The following is a 15,185-nucleotide window of genomic DNA, read 5'->3' as shown; positions in this document are numbered from 1 at the left end:
AGGAGAAAGTTTTAATAAGTCAGCACAGTGATTTTCTGTGCTCTAGAACACAGAAAGATGGGCTACACTTACTGCAGAAAACCAGGATCTTCCTAAGACACTATGTATGCTTGTGAGCACAGTCATTCCTTCTAAGCCAAAGGCAGTTTCAAGAGAAACAATCAACATGGTGACTCCCCAGTCTGTTCTTTTTCTATTCTTTTCATTTTTGAAAATTTGCTTTGATCTTGTGTGTAAAACAAAATTTGTCAATATTTATTGGACACCCAGGATGGTTCAATGCTTATGTACATTGTATAATTTTAAAGTAGGGTTTCTGTTCTCTGTTTATTGGTAATTTTTCTTAAAAAGTTGCTCTAGATGAACTTTGTGAAAGAGTGAAAAAGCCTTCAATGCCTTCTTTCCATGTGTGATTTTATCTTTGAACCGTAAAATATCTAGGGTGAAGATCCAATGTCATCTTCAGTGACTGCTATTCAAATGCAAGGGGGAAATGGGGTGGGAAGAGAAAATCAAAAACTCCAACACATACACACGCCACCTAAATGGAAGAAATGCCCACACTACTTCTACACGAACACTCTTGCTTGGAATGGGCAAACACCACTTACTGAAAGCTAAATACTTTTCCATTCTCCCTAATAAACACTTGAAGCATTCTATTCATCACATTATTGAATCAGGAACAGGGTACCTATATTATAAGGTTTCAAACTGTGAAGGAAGTATAAAAGCTAACACTGAAAAATTACTAGCATACTATATTGATTCCAGGTCTTGGGGAAAATAACATCCAATAAATTAAATCCGTATGGCTTACTTCATTTATTTAGGTGTGCTTCATAGCTGCAGCATTCATACATGAACATTCAAAAAATTTATAAAGGATTAAAATGGTTATATGTACAAAATGGAGGGTTTTGTGGTTTTATTATTTTTTGCATGAGTGTTTTTCTTTTAAGAACCCCCCACCCTCCACAACAAGGTGTAAACCCTTGGTCTACATCCATTCGAAATGCATTGATCCATTACCTTACCAGCATTAGTGTTAAGAAAGCCGTTATAAAGGAATCTTGATTGAGTTAATAATTAGCACTTTGACCCCTAAAACAGTTCCAGGTCATAGAAAAGTCCTCCATTCGAGCCCTTTTCATAAGTGAAGAAAAAGGAATGTGGCCAAGCAGGGCCACACCCTGCAACTCCGAGTTTCCTCAGTCTCCCATCTGCCAGGCATCAGCTGGGACAAACACAGCTCTGGAGCTCCCATGGGGACAGAGACCTGCAAGATCCTGTTTGCTGGTTGGCCAGGAAACCTGTCCTCAAACCTGCTGACAGTCAGTGGGCAGACGAAACCATTTCCAGCCTAAACAAGCTATAGCAGAGCAGCCAAACCAATGATTAAAGACATAGAAAGCTCCATAATCAACATTAAATATGCCCGAACTCAGTGTGACGTTTTATTTTATGTACAGGATTAAAATCAACATTAAACCATCTTATTTACATGGCCATCGGTGCTGAGATTGCATTTTCCCCCTTTTTTAAATAGTAGAGTAGGCTGGCGTACAGGAAACGGTCTGCACTGTGGGCAGAAAGGGGACTAAACAAATCAGGTAGGCTGGAAATGGGTACTTTCTTCACTCGTTTTCTTTCATTTTATTCACTTTTCTCTTTGAATTCCATGTTTCATTGAAAAAAATTTGAAGAGCACAGCAACCCCAAATGACCAGACGGCAGTCCCCAAATCCAAACCAACTGCTAATACTTCTTGAGGTGTTAGGAAAGGCACGGAAGGTCAGGACTTTGGCTGAATGATGAAGCTCGTGGTCGCCGTTTTACGGATCAGCGCCTCGACTCCTGCCACCTCCGGCTCCAGCGATGTTCATGCTTTGATGTGTTTATGGAATTGTCCTTTGCTGATGAGGAATTTTTAAAGTATTTCTTAGAATAAGTCCTTTGGTATGCAGATGCTACATGGAAGAAAACAAACAAAGAAAACACAACAGTATTACTTGCTCCATACCCTAAACTACCGATACCACAGCTGTAAAATGTGAGTGTCTAGTATCTGTTAAAGCATGGTCGTCCGTTCTGTCTAAAGGACCACTTACGGTTCATGCAGGTTATTTTAGGCATAGCCCATCTCCCATTTCCTAGACACCGGATAGTTGGAAGGTGACGCTGAATGAAACCATCTTTGCAGTGATATCTAATCAAGGAGTTGATTTCATAACGTGGTTTCATCTTTCCAAACGTCTTGGCATTTTCTACAACAGGGGGCTGGCCGCAAGCAACTAAGAAAAAAAGCAAATAGTGTTATTCCCAAGTAATCCAAGTATTTCAATTAGTGTTAACATAAAAATCATGTTGCTATATTTCTTTACAGTAACACCCCCAGAACCTCAATCATACACCTCTGTAAAAAGGCATTTAAGATAGAATTTAAAATATTTAGGTTGAGGCTCTGGATGTAGATTTTATCTCAGATAATTTTGAGTTCATTAAAATGCAATTATCATCAAATGGCTATGTGTGTCTATCTATCTACAAAGTCACTTTTCTAAAATATTTTTCTGATTAAAGTTCCCATCTGACAGCAATAAGTAGCCTACTGACTCTGACTTTATTATCTCTCATGTTTTATCAACCATCTTGAGTTGGGGTGATGATATACTTGCAACAGTTAACTATCCTTCCCTGAAAAGGAAAGCAAAAATCTTTAACATCAATAATTTGAAGTGTAGACATATTCTTCTAACTATAGATAAAATTTTATCCGATCCCACCTATTCTGTACTGAAATAGGGAAACAAACAGGGTTCTTGCTTCAGGTTTGCGAGTTTGCGTGTCTGTCTCTCTGTTGTTTGAGACAGGATGTCATGCATGGACTGTCCCTGAATTCACTGTATTGACAAGGGTAACACTGAATCCCTGGTCACCCTGACTCTGCTTCACACACATTGATACTACAAACACTTGTTACTGCGCATACACTGTGCAGCTGTGAGGCCTGAACTTAAGCAAGGGCTTTATTTGAGCTGCATCCCAAGTCCCTCATGTCTCAGGTTCTTAATTTGCTTAATATGCATATTCAAACTCTTATGAAAGGTAGTAAGAATAAAGCTTAAAATACTTTGCTGTATTTTAATTCACAATGGAAAACTTTAGCTATCATCAGACTGAACAATAAGTATGAATGAGAAGAGGTAGACAAGAAAATAAGCTCAAGTGAATTTGTATTCCCTCAGTTTTATTTTGCATGAGTACATTTCTAAAGATTTATGTATATAATGTGCATCAGTGTTTTTGCCTGTATGTATTGCTACATGAGGGTGTTGGAACTGGAGTTACAACAATTGTGAGCTGCCATGTGGATGCTGGGAATTGAACCAGAGTCCTTTAGAAGAGTAGCCAGTGTTCATAACTGCTGAGCCAGCCATCTCTCCAGCCCCCATGTTAGCTATTTCAAGCTGTTGACAACTATTACATTTTGCTATCTGTCCCTAATAGAGTCATAAGTGACATTTCTAAGTGACATGACTCCACTTTAGCAGGTTCAGCACCATGTGCTAATAATATACACTATGATGCCCTATGTGGAAAAATTACTACCAGAAATTGGGTGTTTATACTTCAAAATCTTAATATATTAGAAGTTTATAATTATTAAATTTGTTTACATGTTAGAAGGCTGTTTATAACTATATTGCTATTCAATGACAAATTCAGATTTAACTTCAATGTTTAGTTCTTTCAATTTACTTCTGCTTTATCCAACTTGCACCTGCACACTGCATTTATGATAATAGCAAATCTAAAATAGGTCCCAGATAGTGGCAAGGATCAGGTATAGTGAGGCTAAAGTGATACAGAAGATTAAAATAATCAGCTAGACAATTGATTGTATAGGATTCCTTATTCTATTGACAAATTAGAAGCTGAATTTAATTTTTTTTACTTTTTAGGAAATAATTACATGACTTCCTTCAAACTATTTATCTGTAAAGACTATAAAAAGCTAAAGTAATCCAGTCAAATATGGTAGTGGCAAGGCTGAAATTAGATTCAAGGCTGAAATTAGATCCAAACATGGAAGCTTGATATTTGACAGGAACAACATGGCAGAGCAGAAAGGAAGGCAGTCTTCAAACATGGACGATCTGGTATTCATTTGGCAAAACATATTTGCTTCCCTACCTCATGGAACACATGGAAAATCACTTCTAGGTAGCTTCAACACACAAACATAAATGCAAAGTTATAAAACACTCAGCAAATGATATCAACTGTCTTTATGATTTGAGAGTTCATAAAGACTTTCTAAAGCACAGGAAAGTTTGAAATAATAAAGAAGCATTAAAAGTTATGAGTTACCTTCATCAAAAACTATAATTTGAGGTGAACAAAGCACTGTAAACTAGAAGCTATTTATAAACTGTAACTATGAAGAGGTTAGAAATAAATATATGACAATATATTCAACAAATATCCAAGAAAATGGAAATTAAATCACAAAGGTAACATTTCATACCCACCAGACTGGACCAAAATTTCCCAAGTCCAATAATACCAAATGTTGGAGAAGAGGCAGGAAAAGGGCCCCTCACACATGCTGGTGAGACTGAATTGCTACAAGTTTGAGATGTAATTTGCCATTTGCTAGTAAATCTGATGATACATAGATCTCATGACTCAGCATCTTCACTCTTGGAAATATGTCCTACAGAAATTCATGAAAGTCTACCAAGAACAAGTTTAGGAATATTCGTAGAAAAATTATTCATAATAGTAAAAATTGACTGCAACATAGACGTTCAGTATCAAGAGAACAATAAAGTGTAGTTGCATATAATGAACCACTTACACAACGAAAGCAGAGAACATGCAGCTACAAACATCCACACACATAAATCTCAACAAGGCAGAATAACAAAAAAAGCAAAGGTATAGAGTAAATAAAACATGATTGTTATATAAGTTTCAAAAAATTGGAAACAAATAGTCTGTTTTTATGGAGTATTATAGGATCCAAGTCATTGTCACTGGTAGGAATTTTGCTGAGGAAATACCAACAAGATGGTCCAAAGAGGAATGGACAGTATGAAGGAAAGGTGTTCTGTTGAAAACACCATTTTTCTGTGTATTAAGCATTTTTCTTACCTGTAGTTAATTATTTGAAGAACTACTTGGGCAGGTAGGCTTAAAGGTGCATGATGTATCTAAGATACTACCTTTTACAAAAACATGGACATTACATAGCTCTTCTAGAGCTATGAGAAAAGAATCCATTCTTTAATGAAGTCAAGTTAGCATCCTCCAAAACTCATATCCCACTGAGAGATTTAAAATACAATTGCATTATGTATGCGAATCTTTCTTGGCTCTAAAAAGTAAAGTTCTCAGCCTGGAGCAAACTTTTCTTTCTCTCTAAGCTGTATCCACCAGAGAATATGGCCTAATGTAGGACTTTTTGGTTGACACAGTGAAGAGGGAATGTGGAAGCAAGAGTACTCCTGGCATCAGCACACACAGCATTCTTGATGCACTGGACAGTCGATGACCATAAAGATAATACCCTGTTCAAAATGTCAACAGTGCTGCTGTTGTGAAACTGTTAGAGGACAAACTAGCTTCGGAGAAAGCATGTTGAGACCACAAATGAAAAGCGTGACTCTGGGACCATTTGAGGTCACAGAAGGCAAACATGACATTTGGATAAAGGCAAACAGTTTATTAAAGACTCATTCCTGGAAAAAGGAAAACAGCAAATACTTGATTTGCTATTTTTACCAGTTCCACGCAGAAGTACTGAGGAAACGCACAGGCAGGAAAGCTTCTTACGGACGTAATGCATTGTGGGTAAGTTCTACCTTGGGTGAGAGAACAGCAGAGTCGTCATTACAAGAAACTGAGTTTCCTCTGAGACTAGGACTGTGTGTGTCTTAACGTGTGTGCATTTGCATGTATTCTATTATTTTTAAATCAAAGAAATCAAACGAATTTTACATTTTGCATTGGTAGTTTGCATTCATTCTTGAAGTAGGTTTTGGTTGACCTAGGAAGTAGATATTCAACTTTAAAGTCACTATTTTTGAAATTCTTCTCTGGAATATCCCATTGCTTTAGGAAGGTGGCTATACAGCCATACTCCATGCTACAGGTATGCAAAGGTATCCATCAATGACAAACACTACATAAACTGAAAAGTTCAGCTTTCTTGGTAATTTGTTTTGCCCTGCTTACCACTAACCAAGCGATTCTCATGCTGGAGCTTCCCTTACAAATGTCTTTGTTTATTGAGCATTGAAGAAACTCGATTACAGCCTAGTTTTGTTCAATGGATTACAAGTAGAAAATAAACCTCTAAGGGCAAGCTTAAGAACTCAAACGCACATAAAGACCAAGCAGTTAGTAAAAACAGTGAACATTTTGGCTGAAAATTGTAATGACTATGAGCCTGCAGCCCTCACGAGGCGGTTTCTCAATTCTCTGCCCTCAACTCCTGAAAACCTAGAATATGAGACAAGTGCACCAGACCCTCTGATAAAAAGAAAAATAAAACTTGACTCTTCCATGACACATCAGTGATATTACTGGCGATATCTTCGGTATTCTCTTCACCATAATAAAAATATCCATGGGCTCTTGGCCATCAATTTCTTTCTTAAAGATGCTACTGGGTAGTTTTCCAGTATAAAAACCACTCTATTATCTTAAGCACCTGAAGTCTCAAGTGAGGATAGTACTGAAAACAAATGTTTTAATTCTATTGAGACAGCAAGACATCCTTAGGCAACAGGAACAGAACATGTCTAATTTGCACCTCCCCGACATCTGCTGCCAGTTGACATGCAGACTTAGCACCAGGCAGCCCAGGTCCTTACCGGTTCCCTTCTTGCAGGTGTAGGTGAGATGATAATTACAGGGAACATCATTCCACTGGCCGTTCTCATGCCAAATGATCACAACACAGTCTTCTCCTGCAGAAAAAAAGCTGTCTGGCTGGTTGGGTCTCCAGTTCTCATATTGCTGTAAAAGTGGAGAGAAGGAGAGAAGATAAAAACTCAACAGTCAGAGGGTAATGTAAGCACTCCAGTGGCTGTCTAGTTGGAATGGACTCAGCCACTGCTATTCAACCACAGAACTGAAATTATTTTCAGCATAAATACTTTGAAACTCTTATGGGAAATACATGCATCTCAAAGACTTTGTTTAACAAACAGCTATTTTTTGTCAATTAAATGTCCTTGAAAGCTTTTGGCCTCACTAACCCAGATTCCTAAATATGCATCTGCCCTCAATTTAGGAAATTTCATCATTGTATTATTATTAAATGCAATAACAATAAAATTTAATAGACAAATTTTTCACAATCTCTCTCTTAATCAATTATATTTTTAGACTTTGTGTACCTATACAATCTTCTATAACTGTAATTTGTAATGCAATAGAAATAGGTTCTTCCTTATTTTCTAACTACTAAATATGTTTTTTGTTTAATGCAATACTTTTATCCAAACCCATTGTTTGAGTTTTCTAACTGAAGATATTTGCAATTTATTTGTGTTTATCTGATATGCCTGTGTTCATGATTTTTTTCAGCATATCAGAATCACTGTGGCTGTGTTTAATTTATTATTATTATTATGAGCACCAAGCAGTCAAGTTTTGCTTTCTGTCCTAATCTTTTACTGAGAGCATTTATCAAATGTATATATATTAACATTAGTGATGCTAGCAACCAGACTCACATGGGCCCTACCTCTTGGGGATCTGGCAGAGTGCCTCACCCCTGTGCCATGGCAGGCAGTACACTGACTGTGTAAAAGGTCCCTTTAAGAGACAAGCTCCTTCCATTCCCACTCTTCCTGCTGTCCATCTGGAGAGGCAGATAGGTCTTTGTCTCTCTCTCTCTCTCTCTCTCTCTCTCTCTCTCTCTGTGTGTGTGTGTGTGTGTGTCTGTCTGTCTGTCTGTCTGTCTCTGTCTCTTCTCTGTCTCTGTCTTTGTCTCTCTCTCTCTGTCTCTGTCTCTGTCTCTGTCTCTGTCTCTCTCTCTCTCTCTCTCTCTCTCTCTCTCTCTCTCTCTCCCTCATTTCCCTTCCCCTATCCCCTTCCCTTCCCCCAATAAAACATCCCACATAAGCCTTCCTTGGACTTCCTGCCTAGGTCCTTCTTGCATGGCATATCATAGCAAGTGGTATTCTTTCAAAATGCATCAGACTATCAATGTTTGTTACTTATGCAAAGTGTTCAGATATTTATTTGAATGGGTTTCTGCTACCTTTGTATTTATGTTTTTAGTAATATCTATTGCTGATGCCTTTTCCTACACGTGTGCCCTCTCCTGCGTACACACACACAAAGTACCTTTAGCCCTCTATCACATTATTACATACCATTTATTTAGCATCAATAAAAACTTCTTCTAGATACCTGATACATATTACCTCTTCTAAAATCGACCACATACTTGGCCATATCGCAAACCTCAACAGCTACAAAAAAAATGGAATAATCCCCTGTATCTTATTGGACCACCACGACTTAAAATTAGAATTCAACAGCACAAATTGCAGAAACGCCACAAACTCATAAAAATGTAACAATGCTCAATTGCATCACTCCTGGGTAAAGAAAGTGAGTTGTCTGGGGAAAACCTAATTCAGGACTGAGATGAAGTTAAATGCTGCACTAGTAACATGAACCAGGCCATAAAACCATCCTGAACCCTGAGAAGGTGCTTAGGAGAGCACACTCCCTAAAGCACTAGGACTGGTGGATTTCCTTGTAGCCAGGAATTGACACTTGCTCTGAAGTGGATTTTTAAGTTTCCCTTTTCCTGTTTTTTGCTTGGAGCTGTATGTGTAGTTTAAGTAGTTTGATATTTAGAAATAGTGAGCTAAAATAGACATTACTTAATACAATTCACTGCTCTAATCAAAGATGTCCCTTACTGCCAGAAAAGAATAGAGAAGATTGCAGCTACAATTTAGTCAGTAGTAATAAACTTTTTGAAAATGCTTGGTAATGCATGTCAAGAACCTCAAAGAGTTCCTGCCTTTGAATCCATAATTCTGTTCCTAATATTCATTTTAAAAAATAACCAAAGAGAGGAAGTGTTTATGATAAATACTCTTCATATATATTATTTATGACTTAACATAAGGCCAATGAAATGAAAACCACATTATAGGGAGACAATATTTTGAATAAATTTTGATGTGGCCATAAAAATGGAATATTATATAACCATAAAATATTGAAGACTGTTCAAAAATGAAAATATAAATTTAGATATATGATAATATCAAACTCATACATCATTTCAGATGCCATTTGACATGTCCATAAGACCAAAATACAATCTAGTAAAATATTAAAATGTAAGTACTGTGACATCAAGCTTACAATGGTTTTACATGTTTTATAAATTCCACAGAGTAAGTCCAGCTGTGTTTCTAACGAGTGAAAGCAAATGTTATGAAGCTACCTACGCGTTTACCAAAAGTATGCATAGCTATTCTAGCTAAGCTGGTTGAAGCTAACTTCAGCAGATGCCACTTCGCACCCCAAAGACACTCGACAGCTTTGGACTCTGTAGCTGACATTCCCTACTGGTCTGAACAGCACCTGTGCTGTTCTCACCCTGAAATGAATTCAAATTCCATGCCAGTGAACCGGATCTTGGGGCTTAAACTGACAAACGATACAAGACTGAAGAGAATTGCATCTGGCACCCAGCAATGTTTCAAAATATGTGTCCTTGTTGTTTGGTGGCGTTCTGGCTTAATTGTGTAGGATCAAGTTGTAGTGGTATGGTTTGTATAAGAATATCTAATGTCACTCTGTTGACTCCTGATAACTCAGTTGTGCTATTTATCTTAGCTAGGATGCTTCAAATTTGTTCATGCTATTGCCAAATTGACTGAGTAAAGGAAACTTCAGATTGCTGCTTCCTCCTTAATCCTTGTATAGGCTTATTTAACTTTTATGATGAATGAGTGAAAATAAAGCAATAAAAGCATGGATGCAGACTTAATAACGTGTTTGCCATAAACATTAAATATTAGGAAGAAATCCTTCCTGAGGAAGTCAATCCAGTTATAATAATGTAAGCGCTCCTCTTCACTATCTCTAGCAACAAAATAAGGATTCTTTAAACAAATAGAGAAAAACCCACCTACCATGTCAAATCCTTTCCTTCACTTGGAGTTATGAACAAGCATCTTACGTGTTTGTGTTTGTTCATTTTGTTTTGTTTGCTAATAAGCTCTCTCTACATAGACCAGAACAGTTTCAAACTTGCTTTATGGTCTTGGATGATCTTCTGTGAACTGACCTCACTCAGGCCACTGCTAGGGCTGGAATGGCAATGAAGGAGCTATTCTAAGAAGCCAGAAAGGGTTGAGAAGATTCTCTTTAAGATGTTTAACAAGACTAAGTGTTGGCCGTATGTCTGCATAGTTATGCCTCTGAGACTTGGGTTTCTCACCACAAACCCTGGCATTGCCTTGAGAGAGTATGCTAAAAGTATTTGGCTGTTTCATTCTCCTCTGACAGCAAAGGAAAACTATGACCTAAAACTCAAAAGGACTGAAGTAGAGGAATGCCAACTGACATGGAAATTTTCTTCTGTTTTATTAAAAGATAATGGTTTGACCCAGTATGAAATTGCTTAATACTTTGTATCGTATGACAAAATTACTCTGGGAGTTCCAATTAAATAGCTAGTTCTCCATACCTGCAAAACAAGTTCTCAAATGGCAAGCACTTCAATTAAATTAAATTTAGTTACTTTTCAGCTAACCACCCCCCCGCAACTGAATTCAAATATATCACCTGCCAAAATAATAAAATGGCTGAAAAACCTCTGGATGAACTCCAACAGCTAATAAGTACAGTTTTATTACACAAAACCTGTCTCCACCTACAGGAAAGCTCTTTCAAACCAACCCTAGCATCGCTGGGAAAAACTCAGAGCAGACTGAAGTCATTCGTTTGAGGCTACCAAATCATGAATGCTTAGTTATTTGCTGCAAACAGTCTTTCTTGTCAAAATTATCCTGCAGGTTCTCTGCAGCTCATGTAACCTCTCAGGCTGGCAGCATCCTCAGGTTGCAAAGAAACTGAATGGGTTTTCCCTCCAATGGGTGCAGCTACTTCTCTTCCCAGACTCGGAAGTCGTCCCACCTGACTCAGTCAGAATGGCAGATGGGTAGCGTTGGATGGGAAGGGGGTAGCCTTGGATGGGAAAGGGGTAGCCTTGGATGGTAAGTGGAGTCGGCTTTTGACAGTTTTCAATAATGTGCTCCAAGGAGATTCACTTATTATGTGGAAATCAGAATACCCATTCACATACAGTAAGTGATGTTTTATCTTTTAAAATATGTAACACAAGACCAGTGATCAGTGGTACCAAAATCTCAGCAAATAATCAACATCTCAAAGATTTGAACAAACAAACTGCTTCAATATGATGTACCCATTTCGCCTTTCCATATAAGGAAATACATAACTGCCTTTCTATAAAGGGTTATGAAACCCCTTTTTCTAGATCTATGTAAGATTTAGAAATAAACAAGGGCTCCCTCTCCTGGCATGGGCCTCCATTACTTTAAAGGTCTTAGTTTTGTTTTTAAGGGTTCAATTATTTATTTTATGTATATGAGTGCTCTATCTGCACATATGCCTTTATTCCAGAAGAGGGCATCAAATTCTGCTATAGATGTTTGTGAGCCACCATGTGGTTGCTAGGAATTGAACTCAGGACCTCTGGCAAATAAGCTAGTGCTCTTAGCTACTGAGCACCTCCCTAGCTCCAAAGGTCTTAGTTTTAAGGGGATGATAAAAAGAGATTTAAGCCAGGTAGTTTTAAAAGCTTTCATTCTAACAGTAGGAGGGGGTTGTCTTTGACTCTTTCAGCTGCTTTTGGAACCCTTTTCCTCCCACTGGGTTGCCTCATCCAGCCTTGATATGATGGGATGTACCTAGTCTTACTGCAACATGATATGCCATGATGGGTGGATATTCCTGGGAGGACAGCTCGTCTCTGAAGGGAACTAGAGAAGGAGGAGTGCATCCTGGGAGGAAGGGGGATGGAGGGAGGGACTGGGAGGAGTGAAGGAGGGTATACTGCAGTGAGGATGTGATGGATGAGAGAAGAATAAGTCAAAAAGTTGAGAAGAATTTGAGCAGTAGCCTCCCTTCAGATTCTTTGCTTCTCTTGACCTTATTTAACTTGGCCAAATAACCACAGTGAAAATCAATGAGGCCTGCTTTTCCTAATGAATCTCTCTTTAGAGACTGCAGGAGTCTTTTCTTCTGCCGGATCCTAGTTAGTACAATGTGAAAAAAAGAAAAGGAAACAGAGCTGTCATAGACATTAAATAATACTAGTTTCATCTGCATGTGAACCACAGCTTTGAGATGTACCTTTGATTCATATACTCATGCACAAGGGTCTACTCGTAGAGCGCTAGCAATTATTGGCACCCAGAGCATGCATGGGAAGAATTTGAGGGAGTCTTTAAGCATACAGACTTGTGTAGCAGATGAATTTCTGCCCATCATGAACAGATGAAATTTGTACTGCTGGTTATCTCATATATCACTGGCATCATAAACTCTGAATTTGTGACTGCAAGGATCCTACTATATCTGTCTGTATCCACCCAAAATTTAACCATAATTTTCCTGCATAGATTTCATTGTATTTTATACTTTAAAATTTGCTATACTTTGGATTTGCTAGAGTAGTTAAAGATTATGTTTTGGAACTATTTTGATGGTGCTAAAAACATTTAAATATCATACATCCCTATTGGTAAAAGTATTTTGGAATGCTTTCCAGAGATAATTTGGGGGGAAATTTACTAAACTTTCAACTATGATTTGGGCTAATTTTCCTTTAAAAATAAAAAAAGGTATTCATTACTTTTCACTTATTCTTTTGTTCCAAACACAGATAAACGAATTCATGGGAGTGAGGGTGAGGTTTTCATACTAAACCACAGAAGTCCTCTCATGTCACTTGGTAATAAATGCAAGCAAGGAAGACATTCTGTTGGCTTCTATCCTTGCATGTATAGTGAAGGTTCAGGAAAGAGCAGGGCTAATTTTAACCTTATCTGCCAGGACTTTGTCAAGCATAGGACTGCCTGGTAGCTTCCTGCTGTGCTTGCAAATTATCTCATTTTGCATTTCACCACAGGACTTACAAACAACATTAGACATTTCAAGCTATAGAAACCTAAACACCACTCCCGCATATGCAAGTGGTGTCCATTTTGAAATATAAAATATAATGTGACCACTAGGTGGTGACATAGACCACTCATTATGGTCTCCATCTTTTTTTTTTTTTTTTTTTTTTTTTGCCAGCTTTTAAAATCAGGATTATTAACTCCACATGGAGGAAAAAAAAAATCAAGGTTTTATCTGTGGCATGTCATGTCAGTTTTGTGAAAGAGTTCAGGACAAGACAGAACTTGGCTAAACACTACCTTCTAATCCCATCCTATTCTGTTATTGACTAGTATAGCTGTCATAAGAATTTTCTGCCTAAAAGCACCCACAAAAGTTTGCTTTCCCATGTTCCTATTAATAGTAGTTGATGATTACATCGATGGCTAAATTTAATCAGAAGTAAAAAAAGAAAAATCACATCTAATATATCCACCAAACGTGTCTACAGTAGGACCAATAAATAATTGTGTGTCAATACTGAAAAATGAAACGCTTGCTATGAGAATCTGAAAACTTATGTTCTGAAAATACCGTATTTGTATTCCAAACTGAATTCTGTGCACACTCCTTTTATCACCTGGGACCCACTACACCACTACTGATCTCTGAGAGCAACAAATTCCAAATATAGTTCATGCTACCAAGGGCAAGAATACAATTTCTATATGCTGAACACTTGCAAGAGGGTGGGTATCTACCTACAACACACACACACACACACACACACACACACAGAGAGAGAGAGAGAGAGAGAGTAGTTAGCTTTTCACTAGGTAGTCTCTAGAGTTAACGTCAATCTTTCTGAACACAGGGCAAATGCTTATCTGAGAAAAGGCACAGGGACCTCTTATTACAAAAATCAAAACATTTGGAACCATTCAAATGCCTTTCCTCCTGTCACACAATAGGCATTTGTTTGTGTCTGCAGGGGTCACATTTAACTGTTCTACTTGAATGAAGCAAATGCCTTCCCTGCAAGGTAGGTCTACCCTCTTTTGATCCATGCCCTCTGGTCTGGGTCCTGATTTATTTATGTTTTACAGGAGGTTATGGTTTTTCTGTTATCATTTAGTTGAACCCACAACTGAAAGAGAAAAGAGCAGCTTTGTTTTAGAGGAGAAAGAGGCATTTGTTTGGGTGTCGCTGCCCACTGGAAGCCTGCAGTTGGATTATACCAAACTGAGTACGCTGAAGGGAAGGAAAATTAACTTGGGGTCTCCTGATAGTTGTTAAAGCGGCAATGTGCCATTATTTTCCTTGCTGGCAAAATTCTGTTCAGGAAAGATGATCTGGCCACTCTTGAGTACAGCACTAATCTTGTGAAATGTGTGAGCTCACTACCTGACAAAGCTGTAATTATCAACAGCATTTCCAGAGGGACTTGAGTTCCTCTCACTGTCAGACAGGGGCCCCAGGCAGAGACCCATGGAGCAACATGCACTTAATCCATGCAAAACACTGTGCCAGTAGGCTCCTCCACTGAAGCTTGTTTGCACAAGTTGTCAGTCATGAAATGCTAAGGAACCAAATGCCAGAGAAAGTGCCAAAACCACTCAATGTCTTTCCTTTTGCTTTTTCCATGGTTATGCATTGCCTTAAACTAATTAGCAGTTAAATTTAAACATGTGCATGTGATTCTAAAGTTTCCCGTGGCAGTGCTGGAAAAGGGACCACGCATTCATTAAGTTTTCTTCACTTACTGGACAAACCTGTCAATTACAAGAGGATTTTCCAGTGGTGGCAAACACTACTCCAGCGAGCTAAAGCCATCATTAGACATTTGAGCAACAAGAACAAAAGGTATAGACATGAGTTTTATGTTCTAGAACTACACTATGACTCATAATATGTAAGCTCAGGAGAAACCTCTGTTGACGCAAATCAAATTAAACCACAACAGAAGTAAAGTTTTTCATTAACAATGTAGTGGTGTTTGGTCG

The 15,185-nt window shown here is 38.0% G+C and overlaps 1 protein-coding gene across 4 annotated transcripts in view; it reads right to left on the bottom strand.

The window, feature by feature from the left end:
- Positions 1 to 810: 810 nt before the first annotated feature.
- The window catches only part of Vcan (versican), a 95,212-nt gene continuing 80,837 nt past the window's right edge, over positions 811 to 15,185 (bottom strand). For all 4 annotated transcript variants that reach the window (XM_040728896.1, XM_040728897.1, XM_040728898.1 and 1 more), the window contains 3 exons: positions 6,885 to 7,029; positions 2,112 to 2,294; positions 811 to 1,970 (listed from right to left, as the gene is read on the bottom strand). In XM_040728896.1, the coding sequence (XP_040584830.1) occupies positions 1,843 to 1,970; positions 2,112 to 2,294; positions 6,885 to 7,029 (456 nt within the window). In that variant the 3' untranslated portion in view covers positions 811 to 1,842. The remainder of the gene's footprint in view (positions 1,971 to 2,111; positions 2,295 to 6,884; positions 7,030 to 15,185) is intronic.

This window comes from Mesocricetus auratus, unplaced genomic scaffold, assembly GCF_017639785.1.
Source record: "Mesocricetus auratus isolate SY011 unplaced genomic scaffold, BCM_Maur_2.0 Super-Scaffold_100020, whole genome shotgun sequence".
NCBI lineage: Eukaryota > Metazoa > Chordata > Mammalia > Rodentia > Cricetidae > Mesocricetus > Mesocricetus auratus.
The sequence above is the reverse complement of the archived record's forward strand: the minus strand, read 5'-3'. Positions and strand labels throughout refer to the sequence as shown.